The following is a 27,732-nucleotide window of genomic DNA, read 5'->3' on the forward strand; positions in this document are numbered from 1 at the left end:
GAATGTTCAAACTTGGTGTAGGCGTTTATTGGTGTAGATTTTCTTTAGGTGAATGTCTTGACTGAGTTCAATGATTAACATTTCAAGCTAAAGCTAAGCAGAGCTAAGCAATTTCATTGGTCGTTTCTTTGGGACAAGATAACTTTGATTCTATTTGATAGAGTGATGAAACTTAGTGTATAGTTGGTAATCAGTTTGATTGCATGATACTTTTGAAAAAAATAAATGTATGATTAATTAATATGTGTCATCTATTTATTTTGGGATTTCGGTGGGGAACATCAGCCTCACTGTTGGTTTGTTGGGGATAGAAGTGTTCAATAATCATGGCATTAGAAATTACTTAATCTTGGTTTGAGAATTTTACCTAAAATGTATAGTGGCATCCCGGTTTACTTGAAGAAATTATCAAAGTTAACAAGTTCTTAAATTAGGTGGATAATGTCAAATGTACCATAAAGGGGCAGTATTGATCAATGGAATTCTACTACATCATATTTTTGTAAATACTGAATGGAATTAAACCAGTTTTGGGCTGATATTTCTATTAAAAATTCAACTTTTACAATATTGTACCACAAGGTACAATTTTATGGATACACAATTACTGAGTTTAATACTAAGCAACGTTTCGACGAGGATACTCTCGTCTTTATCAAGCAAATAAAGACGAGAGTATCCTCGTCGAAACGTTGCTTAGTATTAAACCCAGTAATTGTGTATCCATAAAATTGTACCTTGTGTTAATATGTTCAATTACTAAATGCCAATCAAAGAAGATACAATATTGTAGTTTGGAAGGGATTCCAATCCTATATCATTCACGACTTTCAAACCGTTGAATATCAGTAATATACATGTCCATTTATTCAATAGTCTAGTTTGTTCTTTTTCTTTATAACACAGATTTGCTGAAAAGAAAAAAGAATTCATAATTTTAGAAAAAGAAATGGCAGAAACAGAATCCAATTTACAGAAGTTACAATGTATATTTGAAACTATATCTAAACCTCTAGATGATTTAGGGGACAGTAACCCTCCACCAGTGTCTAATCTTCTAGAGAATGGGGACCTCGTAAGTACCACTAATTACATCTATATTAACCAGAATGACTAACATAAATGGAAATATATTAAATATCATTAAATTTAGCTTAGTTGCAAAATATTTGCATTTTGAGTAATTACTTACTTATGTTGTTTCCTGCTAATTCAAATTTTAAGACAATGCCAGTGTATAGTGTATAATAAGCTTATTGTTAAAAGTAACTCTGTATTTTTCTTGGTTTTGTTTAGTCATTTTATAAGGTAAGAATTTGTTATATAGTGGTTTATGGTACATGTAAATTGAGTTGGCTTCTGTAAGCTTAACTGTGATGAATGTATACCTCATTTACCTAGCTAGAGAATGATGTAGATATTGTAATTGTTGTGTTTATGTAGGTAATTAATATATAATACCAGTCTGATAAAAGAAAGCCATATATACTGGGTTTTTAAATGTATGCACAATTTTGTCATGACATCCACTAACTATTTATGTGTGCACGCACAATCTGTTTCACGGCTGTAGCTAGAAATCTTGAAAATATTTAGAATAATGTAAGAATGCTTATAGAATTTATTGTTGTTTTGCTGCAAGATCAAAGCTGAAAATGAACCAAACCCTTGAATTTATAGATATTCTCTTAAACCAAATGGTAATTGATTTTTCTGATTGATAAAACTGCATTTCAGAAAAATCATAAAGTGAAAGTGTGAGCATGCACATTTCAGTTTTGTTTATTTGAAAATAATGATCGAGAATATGTTCTTATGACAATTTGAAAAACATTATTATGTTAACTAATTAAATGAAGTAATGGATATCTATAACTATCGGCTAATTCCAATGTCTTTGTATGAATCTCAAGTATATTTCTGGGACTGGTTAATCTTATGTTAGTTTTTAATGCCAAGTGAGTCCCAAGTAAGCAAGGCTAGTCTCAATTGCTTATCGATCTATTAATAGCTATTGTTTACAAACTCAAAAGCAGTGAGAACTTCCAATATTGAATATTTCTCATATTCGCTTGTCACGAATTGATGAATTTGATTTTATACATAGTGTCCAAAAGTTTTTTAGGCCCTGCAATCGATACTGGTTTCAAGTATTGTTAATCGACGACCATCTGCCTATTAATAATCGATCTCATGTGCACAGAACGCCTTGTATAGTGGCTTAATTCATGTTTTTGTCTCTTAGTCAATATGAGATCTATATAATTTCATTATTCGACAATACAATACTTCATGAGGAACTATTTGCTCTCTTCATAAGTGGCCGACAATTCTTAGCGGTGGTATTTTTACTCTGTTACGCTGGGGTCTCACATGAAAAACAAAACGTGTGTGTTGAATGACTTTTCTGTTTAATTACAGTTACTCAGCTAGCCCAAACACGCGTTACAAAGAATACTGTGATAAGCATTATCTTTATGGATTTCTTCTCACAAGTGACTACCTATTATTATCTGACTAGCCATAGGAGCACTATTACCTATAATTGCACGATTTTTTATATTTTAAATCTGTATCGATCATCGATCTTCAAAACACTTTATTGACGATTATGGGCAATATTGATATTTTCTGCCAGTCCTAGTCTAGAATATAATAAACTCATCTACAATTCCCTGCTCATGCTCTCCCTTTAAAACCCTATTGTTGATATAAATCTTGTACATTCAATAAAATGATTTATATCTATTTATTTATACTATATTAGATTCCTTTAAAGGTAATTGTTATTTATATTTCCATATATGGTGAACTGTATATAGTGGAGTGTGCTAGTTATCGTTATATAGATTTCACTGTTTGTCACATTCACTCAATTATCAACAGACTCCATCCCATTTGCTTTATTTGGCTATTCGCAAACAAATTAATGTGGTCATATATTGTTGTTGCCTATGTCAAACTGTCCAAACACTTGTTGTCCCTCTACACAGTTCAATTCATCACTGATTTAGATCAAATTCCAGGAATAATTAGTATTGGAATAAAGATGGTCCCTAATAGTATACGATAGTATGTATATTCAAACTCAATTTACAGAGTATGCTTCATTATTGATTTTCAACAAATTTTCTGGTATAGTTTGTATTGGGGTAAAGATGGTGTACATCAAATTTGATTTTTTTTTTTGGAGCCAATTTTTAGGAATAGTAGTGTGATTCTTTCTAAACTTTAATAACAGTACTCAATACTCACACTCAATCTACAGAATTAAGTTTTTGCCCTGTTTTCAACAAATTCTTAGAATAGTAAGTTTTGAGCTATAGATAATTCCTGTCGAATTTGAGGGTTTCAAAAAATTGCACCCAGAGTTATTGTTCCTGATCTATCATTGTTTTTTACAGGATATTAGGCAACACAAATAAAATAAGTTGTTTCTCGGGCACCGCCCGCACGCAAAATTGGTTGCGCGTGCGGCCTATTTATTAGTCTTGATGAAAAATAAAAAATATGTAACGCCCGCCCGAACATCGATAAGCAAGTCATAAAAAGAATATGCCGCATGTATCTACATGCCCCATACGTGAATATCCATTCAAATGTATTAAACTGATTCAGATGTAAACGCTCATTTACGGGTCTTTTTTATTGATATCGAAAGAACCTCCATTTTTGTATCACGTGATTTTAATTACCTCCCCTTGTGAACTAGAATTTGATTCGTGTTAAACACCGAAAGTCATTGACAACAGTGCATTGTATTTCAATCATTCGATCTTAATCGGCTCATTATTGCCGGCTTCAGTCGGTCCATGTTTGAAAAAATCCTACTTATAAAACAATGAATCGTAGAACAGGTTAATTATTATAACTTGTGGCTACGAATACGATATATAGTCACCATACCTTAGTCAGAATCTGGGTCATTAGCACATTTAACGGTAGTTTTGATAATCCGGAAAATAATAATTGGATTACACATTTGATGGTTTTACTGACCAGTTGTTAGTTAAATTTAAATAGTCATTCGATATAAACCCCAGATAGAACACCGAATATCCTGAGAAACACACCGAATATCCTGAGAAACGGTCATTTCCCGAATCCCGATGACACGTGACATGCATTGGTTGGAATTAGGTCAATCATTATAAACCAGCGATACTAGATTTAGATCTAAGTGTCGTTTACCGTGATGATTATTTTTGATACACATGCTGACAGAGTCTTACCCTTTAAAATATTGTCGTTATTATGGACGGCTATTAATAGTCGTACGGAATTTTATTTTAAACCAATTTCAATTATGGTTGTCACCATTACCATTAGTAAGCTACATTACGTGAATTAAATATGGAAAATTATTCTCCTTACAGTCAGTGTTCAGTGTTTGAGTAGACTTGATTTTTGGGTTTATGTTCTAAGTATGTATAATATATAACTGAAAGCAAAACTGTAGACAAGTAATGACTTTCTCATTAAAAAAAAAAAAATACAAGGCCGCCCTCCCGCCCCAACAATTTTCAACAATAGCAAAATTTTATTTTGCACCATCCTCTAGCCAGAAATGAGGTAAAAAAAAAAAATAAACCGCCCTCCCCCCCTACAGTTTCAGCTGTCAGTTGCCCGAGAAACAAGACATTTATTTTGTGTAGCCTTAGCCTATTGACCGCTTTTCTCAAAATTTGAATCTTGATCATTTACATTTCAAGTTATTTCAAGCCATTTATCTAAACACCTGACCATGAAATTATAGGTGGTTGTGTGTTACCATGGTTGTGTGTTACCATGTCTGACAAGCTATCTTTGTTTGTACTTGTATCCTATGATGAATTCCATGTCTTAATCCTAATTAGAGAATTCCACTGCCAGAAAAGACATATTTTATATATAGATTCCTTCCTTATGCTTATTTGGAATTTTTATGCACCATTCTGTCTTGGCAATATGCCACAATCTATCCTTTAGAAGTTATTTGTGTAAATGCTTGATGTAAAAAAATGGTGGGTGTGGTGACGGGAACTTGAAGAAAACTAGAGTGATTTTCCTTGTCATGTGTGGATATAGTTCCTTATAGAAAATTTTAACATTCTAGATATACACTTTGTATATTTATTGAATCATTAAATGATTATTTTTCCCTTAAATTTAGATGACATCAAACAATTACTGATAAATGTTTAAAATTCTAGATGGCATAAATGATTATTTAGAAAATTTAACAGTGTTTGAAATATATTTTATTTCCATGTTGCATATTTAGAAATAGAGTTATGTAGGATTGTGTGTAACGGTGTGATGTACACTCATATTCTGTATGTTTCACCTTATGATCAGTAGATTTACTTCAGTACTCTGGGAATTGTAATTATGTAGGCATAATTTATATATTAGATGGAAATATAATTTTTTTTGTCCCCCGCCTTTCGAAGAAAGCAGGGGACTATTAAAATGGGTTCGTCCGTCTGTCTGTCCGTCTGTCTGTCCGTCACACTTTTTGGGACACAATAACTCTCTTCCTAATTGAGCTAGAATGTTCAAACTTGGTGTATGTGTTTATTAGGTCAATGCCTTGATGGAGTTCGAAGATGAGCATTTTCCGCTTAGGGTAAGCAGAGATAAGCAATTTGATTGGTTGATGCTTTGGGACACGATAACTCTCTTCCTAATTGGGCTAGAATGTTCAAACTTGGTGTATGTGTTGATTAGGTCAATGCCTTGATGGAGTTCGAAGATGAGCATTTTCCGCTTAGGGTAAGCAGAGATAAGCAATTTGATTGGTTGATGCTTTGGGACACGATAACTTTTAATTTAGCTAGAATGTTCAAACTTGGTGTATGTGTTTATTAGGTCAATGCCTTGTCAAACTTGGTGTAGGTTTTTATTATGTCGATGCCTTGATGGAATTCGAAGATGAGCATTTTCTGCTTAGGGTAAGCAGAGATAAGCAAGTTGATTGGTTGATGCTTTGGGACACGATAACTTTAGTTCTAATTAAGTGAGAGTGATGAAACTTGGTGTATAGTTTCATCACAGCAATACAACGACTAATTTCAATAATGAACATTTTCTCCTGAGGGTAAGCAGAGCAATAACCAATTGATTGGTCAATACTTTGGAACATAATAACTCTGCTTTTAATTGTGGTAGAATGTTTAAACTTGATGTTGATGTTCGTTAGGTTGATTCTATCTGATAAAGAGTGATGAAACTTAGTGTATAGTTGATAATCAGTTTGATTGCTCGATACTTTTGAAAAAGATAAACGTGCAATTAATTGATATGTGTCATCTATCTATTTCGGGATTTCGGCGGGGGACATCAGCCTCGATGTTGGCTTGTTTAATTTAAAACTGACTGAAAAGTCTTCCATATTTTTTTATATTTAAACATCTGCCAATGATGATATATATAGAGGCATGCAGAATGATCGTTGTAGTACTGGTAAAGGGTGCTGAGCAAAGCTTTGGCGTGACTTGTAAAATAACCACATTTAATAACCAATAGCATTATGATATATGGATTATATTAAAATTTTCTGTAAATATTATATTTTGATGTTTCTCAGCAAAGTTCTCATGTCACTGACAGTCGTGTGTTTCGCATACAGTATATTAAACGAGACATTATTGCTTTCACCAGACTGGTCTAAACCTTAAAATTCCCAGTTTTGATCCATGTATAGCAACCTATCTTGATCTCCTATATTGACTCACAGATTTTGAACTTTAAACATCTGTTTCTCAGAAATGAGAGCAACTTATGAAAGTAAATTGTTTAAGCAGCTATTAGTAACTGAATTAGAATAACATATGACACAATTATATGGAATATAAGTTACTTAAAAGTTTATTTCTGGCGACGGTTCGACAAGGGTTCCATATAATTGTCATGTGTTAAACTTAAACAAAGTGTTTTTGGATTTCCTGAAAATTGAAAACTGCTTTTGAATTGGAGTAATAATGTGAAATTTTGTTCGAAAATGTCAGCCTGATTTGATCATGCTGAATTATAACTTTTACAAATAATTTGATATCATGTTGAGAATAATGATAAAATTCCCCTCAATACTAGAAAACTAAGCACTGACTTACTTACAGCAATATATAGTGGGCCAGAACCCACTAAACTTTTTGAAAAACAATTTTTAAAAGACTGAACATATCAAATGTTATATTGTAATTGAATTTATTATTATTTTTTTCATCAGGATACCAGTTCAACATTATCAACTTCCTCGCAGAGTAAAAAGAAAACATTTTTGAACTATTTCCGTAAACAAAGTGACACTCAAGCATATAGTTTAGATAATAACTCTGATTCATCTAAAAAGAAATTAAAACAAGTAGACAGTTATGAGCAACATGAATTAAATGCGGAAACATCTTCAAACGGATCTACATCATTACCAGTATCACCCTCTAGATTTCCTGAAAATGCTACTGGTTTATTGGTAAGTTTACAAATTCCTTTCCAGAGGTGTCTGACATTAATGTATTTCTTTGGTTTCGATCCTGGGTCATCTGCCCAATCTCGTATTTTTCCTCAGGTTCTCACTTCTAAAGACCCTGCATGCAAGTGAATTATTGAAATAAAAATATACTGTATGTTGGTCTAAAAATTACACAGTTTGTGTTGAGTGGATGGTAAACCACATTTGTAAAACATGGAATAAAAGACAAAAGTGTAATTAACTGCATTAAAATTAAAGACAACTTTTCTAAAGTATACATATACAAGCTTGATTCTTAATTGTTGATAGCAAAGAGAAGATATGTTTTTCTTATCGTTATATTAAAGCTTATAATGACAACTGGTTAATGAACAATATTTTTGAAATGATTAATTATATCTTTCACTTTTTCAAGAAATTCTCACAGTAAAATTTTTCAAGTTTTATAAGCATTATTTGAAAAGCACAGTCTTAACAAGTGTGCCTGTTTTGAGGCCATGAAGAGTCAAATTGTAACGGTATCCTTTCATATTTTAATAATATTTACAGAGTTTAGAAAATTTACCAGCACGTTTACAAGATGATGAGTGTTTTCATGGTGTATTGCCACGCGAGGAAGTGCAAAGACTTTTAGTTAATAATGGTGATTATTTGATACGCGAAAGTAAGAATAAAAAGACTAATGAAGTACAACATGTGTTATCTGTGTTTTGGGAGGGTCATAAACATTTCATAATACAAGGCACTGAGGTTGGTATTGTTATATACTATGTGTGTTCAAGATGAAGTTTACCTAGCAGTATATAGTGTTTGTAATTGACATTATAAGTTGAAGACCATATGTGACCGGCCATGGCAAAATGAGTCGGAATGTGTGCGATCCAATAATGAGATAAAGACAAAATAATTAAAAATATTGATTTTGATCGAAATTGAGATTTTCACAAAAATAAGTCTATAAATATACTATCTATCGAATCAAAATAGCAATAAAACATTTTAAAACACCTTTATTTGGACGTTTTGTAAGAGTACCGTATTCTTAAATCTGTCTTTTTTGGAATATTCTCAGCGAAATTAGATATTTTTCTCTGCTTGCAGCGGGACGACTGGTCAATCCTGTTGCAAAATACTTGGCATCGTTGTAATGCAGAGAATCTCTAGTTTATAAATATGACCAAAGTATTGCCGTTGAATTCATTTTGAAGGAATACAAAAGGGTTTTAAAACCCCTAAAAATGTAAACAAACTCCGCTTGTTGCTATGCTGCCAACACGACTCGTTTGCTGATAGGCGCAGACAACGCGTGCAAAGCATTATGGTTCTGTTGCCACATCGAGACTCAAGCGGACAATAGAAATTAGATTTTGGCAATATTATCTACATGCAATGAGAAGTGAAAGAAGACTTCCAGGGCTGCCGACAACCAGTATCGCAGCACAATTTGCGATACATATTTTGTCCATTGCTAATCAAAAATTAAAATCTAACGTTTTTGATTCGCAGTAACTGCGAATCAATAATATACCTGTCATTTTGGATATTGACACAAAGATTATTCTCATTTTGAAGACTTTCAACGTGTATAAAATGTCAAATAAAATTTAAATTTTGCACAAGGGAGACATTCCTCACAACACCGGTCAAGGTGAATTGACAAAATCTCGCGTTGATAAACGAGATGATGGTTTATTTTTAGCGACACTGACACGCACCGCATGCTAGGGTTAGGATTAGGGTTGGGTTTGGTCCAAAAATTCGGGTTTGGTCCAAAACTTCTGACGTCATGTGCAATTCAAAGTGATTGACCCCTTGAGGAATGTCTCCCGGTCGACCAAGCTATAAAATTTTATAAACAAAACTGAATTCTCTGTGTGACATTTTCTTCTCAAACTACCCAGACACAATTCATTATACTATATAATACAGGGAGATAACTCTATGAATATGGACTATTAAACCGGATATAAGGAATCAAGTAGTATCACTCACTTTGCGAGACATGTTAATTTCAAGTAATTATATCAGTATTCATTTTGAAAGAAGTAAATCCAATGTATCCCCCACGTATTGTAAATAAAATATAAAAAAATAAATACATTATAACGTATTGTAAAATGATAAATCAAAGTAAGAATTCCCGTAAAATATTATTGTTTAAATCGCGTGTGTCCGATTGAACAAAATAGTAATACATGATAAAAAGCAGACGGAATTGTTTTCTAACAAATATTTCTAACGTAACGAAGAAATAACAATTAAAATGAGTGGGCTTCGGAAGTCACTGACAAGAATTGGCTTCAGAAATAAGAGCTAACCAAAAGTCTACATTACGTTCACAAACTGTCACAACTTCATGTGGCAGTGCTAAAAAAAATCGAAGAATGAAATCTAATCATTTGTTATGAATTGAAATAATATCTTGATATTTAGGTGTTTTATGAAAAACTGTGCTAATCAATTTTTAAATTTGATAATCAAATTTGGCAAAATTGGACTTTTTGATTAGCAGTGCTGCTAATCAACTGTGAAAAATTACCGACAGCCCTGAAGACAACTTAATTCTGATCAGATATAGATAGCCGTTGAGTGTCAATTTTCAAAATTTCCTCATTGCGACTCATTGTGTCATGACGGGTCACATATGGTAATGAAGTACAGCTGTAATTAATTGAAAAATAAACAGGAAATTATTCAATGTAAATGTAGTATTAGTAATTCAAAAGCTTTTAGTAGTTTTTATTGAAATGTTATCAACACTAGAATGCCTGTATTCACTGAATGTCAATGATGATTTTGAAATTCATTTTTTAAGGGTGCATGGCGATTTGAAGGACAGGCTTTTAGAACGATATCAGAGTTAATAAGATATCAACATAGTATTGCTACTCCTGTAACGACTAAATCGCAAGCTATTTTACGTAATCCTATTAAACGTGAAGCATGGGAACTTGTTAATGATGATATTCAATTAGAAATGAAAATAGGCAATGTAAGTATATAGCTGTCTATATCATTTAGTTCACCTTAATGAATACTTACATGTAGAAATTAAAAATTAATCTTGACATTGAAATACTGGTATTACAGTCAGATCATGGACTTTTTACATGACAAACTTGTTGGGTAAAGATCTGAGGCATATTTGTCTTGCCTTTGGCAATGTTATTTCAATCAGTACCTTTAAATAAGAATTCCATATCACTTTTTTATGTTTACTAGATTTTCCTTTTACTGAATGATAAACAACCCTGAATGGTCGGGTGCTTAACAATGAAGACATTTCAAAGTATATGAGTTGTTTTACAATCAAATGATTTGGAGACATGGTTACAGTTTTAAGATAATATATGTTTCAATTTTTTTTTTCAAACATTTCAATTGACTGATCATTTATATGATTGTGATTTCCTATTTTAGGGTAATTTCGGAGAGGTTTATAAAGGTATATTTCGTGGGGATCATGTTGTGGCTGTTAAAACCTGTAAAGACACATTGTCAGAAGATCAGCGGAAAAAGTTTTTACAAGAAGGCCGAATATTAAAACAATATGATCATCCAAATATTGTAGAGTTTATAGGAATAGCTGCCTCAAGACAACCTGTCATGATTGTTATGGAATTTGTTTCAGGTGAAGTCTGTTAATAGTATTTTTATACGCCCACATTGAAATGTGGTCGTATATTGCCATCGATTTAGCTGCTGTGGGCGTATGTTTCGTTGCCCGGCAACCTATCTTTAATTATTTCAAGATCTTCTCTTTGTTGAAAATAAAGATCAACATATTTTCAAACTGCTTGATATATAATTAATGAATTAAAATTTTTTTTGAAAATTATAAGTCGAGTGTTCAAACTTAAACATACATTATGCAAGAGCTGCTGTGGGCGTATGTTTCATTGCCTGGCAACCTATCTTAACTATTATAGTGAGAACTGCCAGCTCTTTATCTAATCTCCCATAATGCCCCTTTAACGTTGCAACAGCAAGTACAAAAACTCAGGAAATAGAATATGGAAAAATTATGACTTGATCAACACCAAGCACATTGCTGGCTTCTGTTAAATTGGCAATTAATTTGTTATAATGTATTGGCATTGACTATGACATTTTATATACCTAAATTCAAGGTGGTCTTGTGTATAAAATGGGTGGAAAGTCTGTCACTAAATATGAATTTGTTTGAATTTTACAGGTGGTGCATTACTTACATTCTTACGTAAACAAGGAAAATCTCAATCAATAAACAAGAAACAGTTAATTAAAATGTGTGTTGATGCTGCTTGTGGTATGGCTTACCTCGAGAGTAAAGGTTGTATTCACAGGTATATTATACTCATTTATCTCTTGTTTCTTTTTGGGGTCTTACAGTTTCCTCCCTCTGCTGAAGACCCCTACACACAAGCAAATTATTGAAATAAAGATTGTAGCATGTATTAGTCCCAAATGGAGCTGGGTTGACGTTAAACCCCATTTTTCTCTTACTATCTCACTATCTCTTATTATTTTTTTTCACTGATGTATTTATACCTATAGATTTCAGAGTTACTTCATGTATATAAACAAGATCATGTTTTTTTTTGGTGGGGGAGATCTGTCCAAGGAAATGATTCTGCACAAAATGCAGTTTAGATTTGATATATTTTACAGGGATTTGGCGGCCAGAAATTGTTTAGTGGGAGATCAGAATATAGTAAAGATATCTGATTTTGGAATGTCTAGAGAAGAAGGGGAGTACCATGTATCTCAAGGAATGAAACAAATTCCAATAAAATGGACAGCACCCGAAGCTCTTAATTTCGGTATGTGGTTGGAATATTTTGTAAAGATTTGCATTTATTTCATTAAAGGTGCACGATTTGTATCTTTCACATTTTTCACAATTTTTGCATACAAATCTGTTGATCTTAAACGTGCATTTTGCAAGAGCTAAATCTGCCTATTGCAAGTTTTTCTTGAGGCCTGAAATGTTACCTAAATTATTAATTAACTTACCAAGACCATAATCAGCTCTTGATGCCATCGGATGTTTAGTGGATTTGAATACGTTTTGTGGTGGATGAAATAATCTTAAAAATGGAGAATGGATTATCATTACAATGGTAGTAATGACGAATGACGCTAGCCTAATATTGTATCGCTAATATCTAGGTTGAGTGAAGCACTTTGTGACTGAAATTTTCAGCATATTCTCTTTTCATTATCTATTTTTTTTAACTATTATAGCGAGAACTGTCAGCTCTTTATCTATTCTTACCTAATGACCCTTTAATGTTGAAACACATGTTTATATTATGTAGTCTATAGCTAATCTGAGTAGTAGACAGATTATAAAGCCTAGCCAATCTGCCTTTAGTGTAGTTGAATATTATATTATTAAACATGCATTATGCAAGAGCTAAATCTTACTATTGCAGGTCTTTCTTTAGACCTGAAATGTTATCTAAATTATTAATTATTAATTGATTTATCCAGACCATAATCAACTCTCAATGTCATCGCTAGCCTGCTATATTTACTGGATTTGAATCCAATCTGCTGCTCAACACTCATGGATGATTAAATTTAAAAAATGGATAATCAAGACTATGTTTTTTATCGTACCGACTTTATTAATGATGATCGAGCCTAGACCTAAAATTCAATCGCTAAATTCTCAGTTCAGAGTAGATTAATTTGACTGAAATTTTAAGCAAATTCCCTTTACATTATCTAGTTTTTAACTAATTTAGTGACAACTGCCAGCTCTTTATCTAATCTCCCATAATGTATCTTTAATAAAATATATGTCTAACATTGCAGGTATATATACAACATTATGTGATATCTGGAGTTACAGTATTTTAATGTGGGAAATATTTTCATTTGGTGTAACACCTTACACTGGTTCAACTAATGCACAAGCTAGAGAAAAAATAGAAGAAGGTATATGTTTTACTATTTGTATTTTATATGATAGTAGATCTAGGCAATGTAGAGATTTTGTTTACTCAATTTTATTCTTTAGAATCCATCTTCAGTTTCTGAAGACAAGTATAGCTACGTATTCTCAAAGTAATGGTAATGGGTATTATCAGCTTATTAACCATTGTCACATTTAGAGAGTGATTATAGATCTACTGTCTGAACCGTCGTAAATGTTAAACATATTGTGCGCTGCTTTAAGTACAACACACGTGATTGTCAAAATTTGTCAACCTTTACCCCCCTTCAACATATTACGATGGTTTAGCTCATCACGTGACATGTGCAATGTTGTGATTTACTCAGTCGAAAATACAAGCAAAACCATTGACTTTTCAAGAGAGAACTTTGGGGAGGGGGGGGGGGATATTTAATTGTGCAATAGATTTTATTCAACTGGAGGTGATTTCAAATGCATAGGCAAGTTTTTAATAACAATTATTCAATAGTTTGTCCACAATCAAAGAAATCCATTTAAAATTTACCACGGTACAGACGGTAAATGCTGAGTTCTTATACATTTTAATCACAATAGTTGATACATACTCTGCTGTTTTTATACGCCCACATTTTCATGTGGACGTATATTGTCGTCGCCCCTGTCCGTCCACAATTGTTTGTGAACAGTCTACAGTTCACAATTTTCATCCGATTTCAATGAATGAAACTTGAAATATAGGTTTATCACCCTAAGATCTCGGTTCCTTTCGATATTGGCATGTATCGTACTGTAACTTCATGGATTTTGGCCCCTGATTGTACGAAAAATCACGTTTTTAGCTTGTGAACACTGTAGAGATTACTATTTTTATCCGATTTGGTTTAAACTTGAAATGTATGCATATAACCTAAAGATCTCGGTTCCTTTCGATATTCGCGCATATCAGAACGTAACTTCCTGAATTATGGCCCCTGATTGTACGGAAAATCATGTTTTTAGCTTGTGGACCCTATAGAGGTCATAATTTTTATTCGATTTAAAAAAACATATTATTATATCACCGTTACACCCTAAGGACGGCTGAGTTCGAATTTCGTGAAAATAGGCCCAAAACTGACAGACAAAATGGCCGCCATTCGTTCTCAAATGGCGTAAAAAGATGGTATATCAAGGTTGTGGACCCTATAGAGGTCTCAATTTTTATCCGATTTTGTTGAAACTTGAAATGTAAGTTAATAACCCAAAGATCTCAGTTCCTTTTGATATTCGCGCATATCAGACTGTAACTTCCTGAATTATGGCCCCTGATTGTACGAAAAATTGCGTTTTTAGCTTGTGGACCCTATAGAGGTCATAATTTTTATCCGATTTAAAAAAACGTATTATTTTATCACCGTTACACCCTAAGGACAGCTGAGTTCGAATTTGGTGAAGATCGGCCCAAAACTGACAGACAAAATGGCCGCCCCTTGTTCTCAAATAGCGTAAAAATATGGTATATCAAGGTTGTGGACCCTATAGAGGTCTCAATTTTTATCCGATTTTGTTAAAACTTGAAATTTAAGTTTATATCCCAAAGATCGTGGTTCCATTCGATATTCGCGCATATCGGACCGTAACTTCCTGAATTATGGCCTCTGATTGAACGAAAAATCACGTTTTTAGCTTGTGGGCCCTATAGAGGTCATAATTTTTATCCGATTTAAGAAAACGTATTATTATATCACCATTACACCCTAAGGACGGCTGAGTTCAAATTTCGTGAAAATCAGCCCAAAACTGACAGACAAATGGCCGCCCTTCGTGCTCAAATAGCGTAAAAATATGGTATATCGAGGTTGTGGACCCTATAAAGGTCACAATTTTAATCCTATTTTGATGAAACTTTAAATGTTAGTTTATAACCCAAAGATCTCGGTTCCTTTCGATATTTGCGCATATCGAATTGTAATTTCCTGAATTATGTTTCTTGATTGTAGGAAAAATCACTTTCTTTTGGCTTGTTCTCTATCCATCTCTCGAAAATGTGGGCGTATCCTGCCTGGCAAATGAGCATATGATCAAGCTTTTTAGAAATATATAGTTTCAATAATTAATTAGTTAATATTTTGTTTTTTAGGTTATCGAATGCCGGCGCCAGCAGGAACACCAGATGAAGTATATGAAATCATGAAAAGATGTTGGGAATATGAACCTGAAAAACGGCCGCATTTCAAGGAGATTTATAGCACGTTATCTGCCATATGGAAGAAATACTGATGAAGATAAACTAACCAAAGTTCCATTCATTTTTATCTTTTTATATACAGTGCTTTAAATCTTTCCAATATTCATTATACAAAAACTCTTTGAATTTGTGTCAAATTGTTGCCCCATGTTATTGTTTAAAATAAAACAAGTTGTTAATTTATATGTTTAACCACATTTAATTCATTATCAGGAACAAAAAATATTCTAATTACTTTGTATATAACTAGGTACCAAGTTCCTCCATGTACCACTAAATCATAATGCATAGCCATCTCAGCATCTCAACATTAAACATTCGTATTGAAGCTGTTATTACAACCAATCGACATGCTTTCCTAGAGAAAAAGACTTCTGTAAAACAAGAAATTAATGCATCATGAATTAAAATGAATTTAAAGAGGTTGAGGGGTGTCATTAATGAATATAAAGATTAATGCTACCTTAGTTATCCTGGTGACAGTTGAGTGTTCTCTCATAGACACCAGTATATTATATCATTATTATCAACCGTTATCAACTAATACCATATAATTTATTATGGTGGTATATTAGATTCAAAATTCTAACATGCTATCGTCTAATTTCTAACTTCTAACTTCTATTCATGTAATTTCTAACTTCTATTCATGTTATTTCTAAATTAAGACAATGTATAATCCAACTTCTTTATTTGTTCAGTGCAAATTTTAATTCTGTTTCATCTTATTGTCCCCCGCCTTTCGAAGAAAGCAGGGGACTATTAAAATGGGTTCGTCCGTCTGTCTGTCTGTCTGTCTGTCTGTCCGTCTGTCTGTCCGTCTGTCTGTCCGTCACACTTTTTGGGACACAATAACTCTCTTCCTAATTGAGCTAGAATGTTCAAACTTGGTGTATGTGTTTATTAGGTCAATGCCTTGATGGAGTTCGAAGATGAGCATTTTCCGCTTAGGGTAAGCAGAGATAAGCAATTTGATTGGTTGATGCTTTGGGACACGATAACTCTCTTCCTAATTGGGCTAGAATGTTCAAACTTGGTGTATGTGTTGATTAGGTCAATGCCTTGATGGAGTTCGAAGATGAGCATTTTCCGCTTAGGGTAAGCAGAGATAAGCAATTTGATTGGTTGATGCTTTGGGACACGATAACTTTTAATTGAGCTAGAATGTTCAAACTTGGTGTATGTGTTTATTAGGTCAATGCCTTGATGGAGTTCGAAGATGAGCATTTTCCGCTTAGGGTAAGCAGAGATAAGCAATTTGATTGGTTGATACTTTGGGGCACGATAACTCTCTTCCTAATTGAGCTAGAATGTTCAAACTTGGTGTATGTGTTGATTAGGTCAATGCCTTGATGGAGTTCGAAGATGAGCATTTTCAGCTTAGGGTAAGCAGAGATAAGCAATTTGATTGGTTGATGCTTTGGGACACGATAACTTTAGTTCTAATTAAGTGAGATTGATGAAACTTGGTGTATAGTTTCATTACAGTAATACCTTGACTAAGTTTGATAATGAGCATTTTCTGCTCAGGGTAAGCAGAGCGATACGCAATTTGATTGGTCGAGACTTTGGAAAACAATAACTCTCCTACTTTGATTGTCCCCCGCCTTTCGAAGAAAGCAGGGAACTATTAAAATGGGTTCGTCCGTCTGTCTGTTTGTCTGTCTGTCCGTTCCGCTTATGGTAAGCAGAGATAAACAATTTGATTGGTTGATCTTCGAATTGAGTAAATGTTCATGCTTATTGTCCCCCGCCTTTCGAAGAAAGCAGGGAACTATTAAAATGGGTTCGTCCGTCTGTCTGTTTGTCTGTCCGTTCCGCTTAGGGTAAGCAGAGATAAACAATTTGATTGGTTGATGCTTTGGGACACTATAACTTTAGTTCTAATTAAGTGAGAGTGATGAAACTTGGTGTATAGTTTCATTACAGTAATACCTTGACTAAGATAGATAATGAGCATTTTCTGCTCAGATTAAGCAGAGCAATAAGCAATTTGATTTGCTGAGACTTTGGAACACAATAACTCTCTAATTATTTTCCTATTTCGGCGGGGGACATCAGCCTCACTGTTGGCTTGTTTCTATTATTAAGACGAAAAATGTCTACTTTATTTAAGCTTTACATGTTAATCGTGAACGGTGATCAAATTTAGAATTTTGATACTTCTACCTAGCAACCATCATTATGCCGTGGTTTGGTGTCGCCACCGTGTGCTCAATTTGGTGATTGAGCACCTGATCGTTACCATTATGTTGATACAAACGATTCTCTCTTCGTCAGGTTGAATTGTTTGGCGGAGTGTTAAAATTGAAAACAACATCGAACGTGATATGGTTTGCAAATACTATTTCAAATATAAGCTAAACAGCAGTTGTTCAATCATTTTTATTTTATTTTTTTTAAAGACAAGTGCAGGATTTGGTGAATTTTATTTGATTTTTTTTTTTTTTTTTTTTACAGTTAAGTCAATTCTTATACTGCTCTAAAAAAAATGTGTCTTTATACTATCCGAACGGCTAGCCACTGTCCGTGCCAGACCCCCGTCCTGTATCAATAACAAGGGAGGGAGAACCACGCCGGAAGATATCGGTTATATCATAGAAATATATAGAGGATATTTGTCGTTTTAGAGTGAATAACATATTTTATTTCATCGAGAAGCAAGAAAACTTATATTTTCACGAATGCGTAGCATGAGTGAAAATATAAAAGTTTTCTTGCTTAGAGATGAAATAAAATATGTTATTCACGACAAAACGACAAATGTTCTATTTATTTTATGATTTTACAATCACTTTAGGTAAAAACAACATGGACTACTGCTAGCCAGTGGAATAACAATTTTATTTCACTGATAAAACGTGGTATTCCACTACTGATCATAAAATAAATATATATATCTATGGGTCAGCTAGTATACACATTGGCAAAACTAAGCTTTATAATATTTCTGACATTATTAGTTCCATCCCTGTGATTTGTAGAGGCTGCCATTATTATAGGCAGGGGCAGTGTTTAATCGTTAGGATTTGACGAAAACCCTTGGCAGTTGTAATTTGTAATAAAAGTAGACCGTGGCGCCGCTGTCCGGGCTAAATTTCACCCATGGCACACTGTATGGCATACGTCCATCTTCATTAGCCCAGTTGGTGTAGAAAAGTAGGACAATAAATCAAATTTCATTTTGGTTTAATTTCGTCACGAACACCGCAATCTATGAAAATCTGTATCGCTTTATGCAACTTGAATAAAATATTGTTGGAAAAACACTACCATAAAGTTAGTCAGGTCGGTATAATGAAGGAATATCAGAAATAACAACTTCATCGCTATCCACATGAACAGATTAACCCGGTCTCCTTTAAAGGCCGCTTCATCCCCACAATATAGGATTTCTAAATTTATATCTTTGAAACATTGCAAGAAAAAGTTTATCATTATAAAGTGACATTTTTGTTAAAGCAGTAATAGAATACAGATCAACAGTATATAAATATTAATATTGGCTTAACTGTAAAAAAAATCATATAAAATTCTCCAAATCCTTCACTTGTCTTTAAAAAAAAAAAATGAAAAAAATTTTGTTTAGTTTATATTTGAAATAGTATTTGAAACCATATCACGTTTGATGTTGTTTACAATCTCAGCATCAATTCCCTGGTTGTACGGGACACAGAGTAGGGTCGCTTGTCCAACCTCGTAGGTTTTCTCCGGGTCCTCCAGTTTCCTCCCACTGCTAGACCCATATGTTAGTCCCGAAATGACCTAGTCTCTGTCTAAATTTCAGCACTCAGGCGAACCATCAACCAGTTGAAGAGCGAGTCGTTTATATCAACATAAAGGTGACAAGGAGTAGGGTCGCCTGTCCAACCTCGTGGGTTTTCTCCGGGTCCTCCGGTTTCCTCCCACTGCTAAAGACCCCTACGTTAGTCCCGAAATGACCTAGTTTGTGTCGAGTGAATGTTAAACCCCATTTCTCTCTCTATATATATATCAACATAATGGTCCCGAGCAGGTGTGCATTCACCAAATGAGCATGCAGTGCATGGCGACACCAAACGACTTCATAATGATGATTGCTAGGCAGAAGTGTAAAAATTCTAAATTTGAAATGTTCATGCTAAACGTGTAAAGCATCAATGAAGAAAACGTTTTTTGTCTAAATAATAGAAATAAGAAGAAATAGAATTAAAATTTACATGCAACTGAACAAATAAAGAAGTTGTATTATACATTGTCTTAATTTAAAAGTTACATGAATAGAAGTTAAAAATTACATGAATAGAAGTTAAAAATTACATGAACAGAAGTTAGAAATTAGACAATAGCACGTTAGAATTTTTAATCTAATATAGCGCCATAATTTATCACTGTTGATTATTTTGTTGTTTTGAGGGGTGTTAAGTTTACAATACCATCAATTTATGGACTAACTACACTATACTGTTAGATTGTTACAGAAAAATACATTTCTGTTTCTCACAAATTCTGTGCCATAAAATCTTATGCATGATATAAAAACAGGGCAACCTGATTGCAAAACATCTGGCTTGATTGTGTAAACATAATAGCAAGTCATCTTTTTAGTTGAAGGCTTCAAGATGTTGTTAGTAGAATGTTAAAAATTGAAAAAAAAAACTACGTAAATGGACTTGATAGACTTGAAAACCATATTGCTTGCCATTAGATTGAAACAAAGGAAGTTCCTTGGCTAGTTGACATGTAGATGAAGTCCTAACTTTATTTTGAAGTCCAATTTACTTTTTGAAAATCCTTGTACGAATAACTGCCAAGAGATATTTTTGTAAAGCAAGGTAATAAAATATCAGTGATTAAAAAAAAAAAACTTACAAAGTTTATGTATATGTTTAATAATAAATTTAATGCTTGTATATTTTAAAGTATTTACAAAAATATGTAAAGAAAAAGAATTCTCCTTTCTCATATTGTATTATTAGTGGAATTCCACTGATTTTGGTATTAGTATATGATTTTTATAGAGTATAAAAAGTATGAGAATTTGTATAATGTTCTAATTATCATATCATAATTTATCATTTGTGTATATTTGTATTATATGTGATAAAGACACCTGTTTTAGCAGCAATCATTTAATTTATCAATAACGAAAAATTCACATTTTACTTGAGTTTTGGGGATTGTTTTTACCCCTAGATGGTTATAAGCAGTATTTAGCTTCCTTTGATAAACTTTTACATTTAGTTATATACATCTATATGAAGGGTTTATTGTAGAACACAGTATGTCCATTTCGGCATATACAACACTCTGATATCAAGTGGAGCTGCATTTTTTTTAGTTCAGTGAGTAAGGTGCTGGCTCGCTAACCTGGAGGGCGGGTTAAATCCATGTGTTGGGATCTTCCAGAGTGGTCTCGCCTTTGTCTGGCACAGACGACGATCAGTGTGTAGTCGTTCAGATGTGATAAATAAAAAAACCCAGGTCCGGTGTACCCATGGACATACACTTAAAAGAACCCTTGACATTTGGAATTTCGAAATATGAGTAGGCTGTAGTGCTGCTGTCCGGGTAAAATTTCCCTCATAGCACACTGAATGGTGTAGCCTATGGCCATCTTTATTAGTCCAGATGGAGCAGAAAAGTAGGTGGTTAAACCATTTCATTTCTTAACTTGGGATGGTTGATTCCATTTGTCTAACTGTGTTATGGACAGAAACTAGCATAGCTAAAGTCTTATATCAAGTGTGCAACTATCTCATTTTTGGCATAAATGGTGATTAATACTGCATTTTGCATTTAAGCTCTTCATATATAGATCTAAAAGAAATTTGCAAAAATGTGTGCAAATTAAAAGATGTCAAAAACAAAAAAAATTGAAATTGCAATAACTTTTTTTAGATTTATACTTTAGGTATATTACATTAATTATATTTATGATTATTCAGAATATAGAATAAAGGTTTGTGCTTAAATTGTATTAATATGGACTATTTATATTTTCTTTATTTGCCCAGTTAGAGCAATATATATTATTTAAGGTTTTAGCTTTTTGCTTAGTTGTAAAAATTTTCTGCTTATTTTTATCAGAATATATTAGTATATTAACTTTAATTGTACATTAAATTATGCACATATAAAATAACCTGCTATTGTTGTTGAATTTTTACATAAGGAAAAAGTGGTATTATTATTATTATTGCATAATTATTATAATATAAAACAATAGAATAATATATAGGATATATCGAATTATTACTAACTAATATGGTAGAGCAATGCTGTTAATGAATATCAGTCATTTCTTGAAAATGAATTTTATGATACGTTGAGAAACTTCTTAATCCATAGACTATTAAAAAAGTGCTAAATCTTGTATACAATATATTGTTTTTATAGATAAATATAGATTACTGAATACTGTTACAACAATGTGATATAGAGTATAGATAATATTGTTACTTGTAAATGTACATTTAATTTTATATTTTGGAAAATTATTGTGAAATCAATTTATTACAATACAAAATAAGAGTTTATAAAACTGTTATATACTCAGTCTCAATGAAAACGCACCACTGCTATACATGAATGATTGAGAATCTTGTTTGAGAGCTACATTTTAATCTTGCAATTCTTAATGTACACAACATCCAATCATGATGACAAACCATGAAAATGGTGTTTTCACATGCTGTTTCGCCAGTATATGCAGACATATCCAACGTGAGTCTGCAAACTTTGAACCAGGAATATGCACCACAGATATTTCTCTCAAACACAAAAAATTGAATATCATCATTTTGTGTAGCATCGAGTATAGACTGTTGATTTTATAAAAAAAACTAGTGTCAATTAAACTCCTACAGTTCTGTTCTTTGGAAGATGCAATGATATGCCAAGGTTGTCACTTAAACACAGAGAACCTGTCATTTCGTTAATGCATACCTCCACAATATCATCCTGCAACTGGCCAGTCGTTTCCAGCAGACACGGTACACTAGAGATCAGCAATACCTCAACAAGACTGGCACATTATCCAGGAACATCTGCAGGATTTCATGCTGCCAGCTCCCCATACTGCTGCTATTGTGAGTAATACACATTGTTTCATCAGTGCTGATGCTGTTTGTCACTGTAAAATAAAGTTGTGATGGCCTTCCAGTGTTTTGTTGTGTCAGTAAATGTCCAGCCTACAATCATGTTCTTAAATCAGCTGATTTATTTCTCGCCAGTACCTCCAGTCAAGTCAGTGGTGTGTTTTCATTGCATCTCAGTACATTTTGTTGCAGGGGGTTGATTATAGAATTAAGTAGAGCTGGGCTCTTCCTTAAAGATTAAAAATACACAAATTTTGTCTAATATATAAATGCCACGTATTGTTACAGGCATAGAATAGGATAAATTAACAGACATATATTTGTACGAGAAAAATATATATATATATATATATATATATATATATATATTAATCTGAAATATACATAGTAAGCCCTAAAATACAGTTCAGTTCATTATTATAATAATACAGATGGCGTCCGTCTTACAGGAGATTCTAAAGTGATAATAATAATATGCATTATTATTGCATAATTATAGTATATGATACATACTGATATTATGTAGGTCAGCTTATGAATTGGTATAATGTATCATAAGTACATATATAATTAGCTAACACTAGTCAGTAGAGCCAGTTAAAAAGTGGCTAATATCCTAAATGCTTTAAAGAGCAACACCAATTGTATCTATCCCTCTTAGAACTAAATTCATACTAGTCTTCAAAATATCTTTTCTATACGCTCACATTGAAATCTGGTTGTATATTGTCATGATCCCCATCGGTCTGTGCACAATTACTTGTGGTTGTCCTATAGACTAAAATAATCATTCAGTTGACTTTAAATTTATACACAGTGTTTATGTTCATGATAGGAAGATTCTTATTGATTTTCAAAATTTCCAATTTGAAGAATTTTGTGGACGATCTAGATTGATATTTATATGCAGTATTTGTGTTCATAAAATTTATTATTTTATTGATTTTCAACCTTTTCCAATAATTACTGTCAGAGTTACAACCCTTGAATAATATGGAAAATCTTATAGTCACTCTCGTGGCTAAAGTTTTTATCAGATTGATACCTAGTGTTTAGTTCATTCAACAAATTTTCAATGATTACCAATAAATTAATCAGTTTGAAAATTTTTATGGAAGCTCCAAAGACTAAAGATATCATCCCGTTTATTTGAAATTTATATGCAGTGTATATGTTGATTAGATGAAGAAGTATATTGATTATCCTATGACTGTCGGTACATATTTTGTATAATATATGTTAGCCCTTGGAAAAACTAAAAGCCTATCAAATTTTAATTTTTTCTGATATTAATTTTATGGATTGTTACTTTTGACCATTACCTGCGAAAAACATAAATATGTGAAAACTGCTTGGATGACTTAGCTGCTGTGGGTGTATGTTTCCTTGCCTGGCAATCTACCTTTATTCATCTTTAGAAATGACAGTAAAAGAGTCTTCAGTAGTTTTAGTTTTATTAAGCTCCTGTCTTCTTTAGCATGTTTGATGTTAAACTCAATTTCGTTAAATTTCTATTCCACTCTATCATTACAAAATAAATAGTACTAGTAGTCCAGACCTGTATCCTGTGGGGAGGGTTGGGTCAGCCCCAGTACTTTACAATGAATCTAATTTTCAGCATCTCTAGCATTAAAAGTGTCAAAAAATTAGAAAGTTGTTGGACTCCAAGCTTCCTTTCTTGTGGCCTACAGTTTGCAACTACCCCATTCCAAAATTTGTGCTCCCTTCTCCCAATCCACTTCAGCTGTTTACAGTCCAGTATTATTTGATAACTTCAGTTTAATTCATCTCTATCTTTGCAAACAGAATAGTAATCTTCAATAATATTTTTTGTATTCATCTCTAGAATTGCAAATAAGAAAGAATTTTTCAATTAACATTGATCTCTATTTTTTCTGATGCAATGTTTAATAATAGAAGTTTAATAATAATATCAGAATATCAACTAGCTGGTAATCTTCAATATCAGTATATATTTATATATATAAAAAATAATAATGACTATTTACTTTTAACTCCGATTTACATATTATATTTTATAGGTATTATGAGCAGCTTTTAAAGCAAAACAAATTTCAACCTAAAAATCCAATTATGCTCAAAATCATCATGACATTTTACCTTAATTGGATTATATACATTACATATTATATCACTAATTATAGTATTTATGTATTCTGTAATTTAGTTCAACAACATTTATTTTTTAAGCTTATTAATTTGCAATCTTAAGTAACATCAGATGTCAATTATGTGTCATTTATTCTTTTATGTTGCACTACATTGACATCTGACATATTTCAGATCACACGAATTTACTGATCAATCAAATTGTCTGTATCTGTATACAGGGCTTTGTTTTATTGTGAATTATGAAAATTTTAGAACTCAGTGCTGTTGTGTATCTGCTGGGGTTATAGTATGACTAGTTGTTAGACATTTCCTGTGACTGGCAGAACACTGTGATGATGAAAAGTAGGTTAGATTACAATGTAGTGTAAAAGTCTAACAAAATAATATAATGTGATTGATTAATATGCAAATAATAATATAAAAGTCAAGTCTTAATGAGCCAATATTCTCAATTATGTAACTTCTTCCTTTTATGAAAGGATTTTTATTCAGATTGATAATTATTCAGCAAAACAATATAATTGATTGATTAGCCAATGAAAAAAAGATTACCTCAGATTTGTGCAAAGGTCATAGTTAAATATAATTGAAATTAAAAGTACCCGTACATTAAATAAAATGCTTGTCTTTTGTGATAAGTGATCAAATAATAGATCACATGTAAAAATATGTTCTTAATTATGTTATTTCTAATAAATGCCAAGTAATGATCTCAGTGTAGTGATTTTCAAACTTTATTCTCAAAATCATAAAAGTGCTACAACCCATGTGGGTTTTCCATGACGCCAAGCCTATTTATTAGCCCTGGTATACCTTGATTTCTTTGTAACAAAATATATTTAGCATAAGTAGTGAAAAAAGGGAGTGATTTTTTATGGTGTGAACAAAATTCCAGAAAAATATTTATTGTCCCCCGCCTTTCGAAGAAAGCAGGGCACTATTAAAATGGGTTAGTCTGTCTGTCCGTCACACATTTTGGGACACAATAACTCTCCTTCTAATTGAGCTAGAATGTTCAAACTTGGTGTAGGTGTTTATTAGGTCAATGCCTTGATGGAGTTTGAAAATGAGCATTTTCTGCTTCGGGTAAGCAGAGATAAGCAATTTGATTGGTTGATGCTTTGGGAAACAATAACTTTAGTTCTAATTAAGTGAGAGTGGTGAAATTTGGTGTATAGTTTTGTTACATCAATACCTTGACTATGTTCGATATTGAGCATTTTCTGTTTAGGGTAAGCAGAGCAATAAGCAATTTGATTGGCCGAGACGTTGGAACACAATTGAGCGAGAATGTTCACACTTGGCGTAGGTGTTTATTAGGTGAATGCCTTGATCTAGTTCGATGATAAACATTGTCTGCTTACGGTAAGCAGAGATAAGCAATCTGATTGGTTGATGCTTTGGGGCATGATAACTTTAGTTATAATTAAGTTAAGTGAGAGTGATGAAACTTCGAGTATATATTCATTATATCATTACCTTGACTAAGTTCAATGATGAGAATTTTCTGCTTAGGCCAAGGAGAGATAAGCAATTTGATTGGCCAAGACTTTGGAATGTAACAACTCTGCTTTTAGTTGAGGTAGAATGTTTAAACTTGATGTAGATGTTCATTAGGTGAATGTCTTGACCGAGTTCAATGATTAACATTTCGAGCTAAAGCTAAGCAGAGCTAAGCAATTTCATTGGTCCATGCTTTAGGACACGATAACTTTGATTCTATCTGATAGAGAGTTATGAAATTTAGTGTATAGTTGATAATCAGTTTTATTGCTTGATACTTTTGAAAAAAATAAATGTGCGATAAATTAAATGTGTCATCTATTTATTTTGGGATTTTGGCGGGACATCAGCCTCACTGTTGGCTTGTATTTTGTTGGTAGGGAGTCTACAGAAAGTGGCATTCTCACCAATCCAGATGATTTTTAACGGAATAGACCTAAGAATTTGCAAGCTTAAAGTTGAAAAAACTGATGTTGTGCCATCATACAATGCACATTTAGCAATTACAGTCTCAAATTAAAGACTGCCACTAAATATTCAAAAGGCAGCAATTGTTTAAGGCACAATTTGAGTACAAGGCTTGTAAATTGAATACAGTACATGTATCCTAACCCAGGAATTTTGGCATCTTGTGCAATTTATCTTTCAACTCTTGCATCCCCAAGAGAAACGGGTTCACTCACATGATGCTAAAAGAACAGCCAATTCTATTTTTTGTGAAAGTCAAAGTGGGCCATAAGATCTGATGTGGTAATTTATTGTATTACTATATTAGGATATCTCTCTACATTACAATTTAAGCCATTGTTGAGGTATAAGTCAAGGATATATTTCCTCCATGGTGTGGTCCTAATTACATAACTGATTGGAGAGCATATCAGACCAGAATCATTATTTAGTTTTTTTAATGAGAACAATTTTGCATATATTCTTATGGATTTAAAAAAAAAAAACACTTTGAATTAGGAATTGTGCATGGTTTCGTAAAATACAAAATTAAAATTTCAGTAAAGTAAAAGCATAAAATCCTTTTATTTTGCCATTTTTAGGTGATCTGTTACGAAGTAAATAAAGATTTTTTAAAAAAATCAAAGTGAAAATTTTAATATGCCAAATTTCGTACTGCAATATATCATGCATGCACTCATAGATATCCACTGAAATCTTATCCCAAATAGCACATCAGTTCTTTACATTGAAATATTGCACTGTTTTGTCGACGTGAGCTGGTAAATATGTAATTGTTTAAGAAGCAGTATGTTTTTGTTTTGTTGTGCCTTTTGTCCAATGTTTTGGCCATACAGAACCCATCGCTTGCCACAGGTATTTTTGTATGAAATTGTAAATAAAATCAACCTGAATGAAAACTTTGTTACTTTTTTTTCCTCAAAAGATATAACAGCATAGTTAAATTTTCTGACAAGGTTAGTAT

At 32.7% G+C, this 27,732-nt stretch overlaps 1 protein-coding gene across 1 annotated transcript; it reads left to right on the top strand.

The window, feature by feature from the left end:
• Positions 1–1,655: 1,655 nt before the first annotated feature.
• LOC126814925 (tyrosine-protein kinase Fer) lies at positions 1,656–27,667 on the top strand. Its single transcript, XM_056099272.1, has 10 exons — positions 1,656–1,700; positions 2,768–2,779; positions 7,211–7,453; positions 8,003–8,203; positions 10,269–10,445; positions 10,874–11,084; positions 11,649–11,778; positions 12,104–12,255; positions 13,256–13,378; positions 15,478–27,667. Exons 1-10 carry the CDS (start codon positions 1,656–1,658, stop codon positions 15,615–15,617), a joined length of 1,434 nt encoding a protein of 477 aa, XP_055955247.1. The 3' UTR covers positions 15,618–27,667.
• Positions 27,668–27,732: the final 65 nt, after the last annotated feature.

The sequence above is a fragment of the Patella vulgata genome, chromosome 3 (assembly GCF_932274485.2).
Source record: "Patella vulgata chromosome 3, xgPatVulg1.2, whole genome shotgun sequence".
NCBI lineage: Eukaryota > Metazoa > Mollusca > Gastropoda > Patellidae > Patella > Patella vulgata.

Bases quoted from the DNA above. Each gene is read 5' to 3' on its own strand.
- LOC126814925 (XM_056099272.1), top strand. From the start codon at position 1,656: ATGAACCAAACCCTTGAATTTATAGATATTCTCTTAAACCAAATG. The intron at 11,085-11,648 runs GTGAAGTCTGTT...TGAATTTTACAG, and splicing joins TGTTATGGAATTTGTTTCAG to GTGGTGCATTACTTACATTC. The intron at 11,779-12,103 runs GTATATTATACT...TATATTTTACAG, and splicing joins AGTAAAGGTTGTATTCACAG to GGATTTGGCGGCCAGAAATT.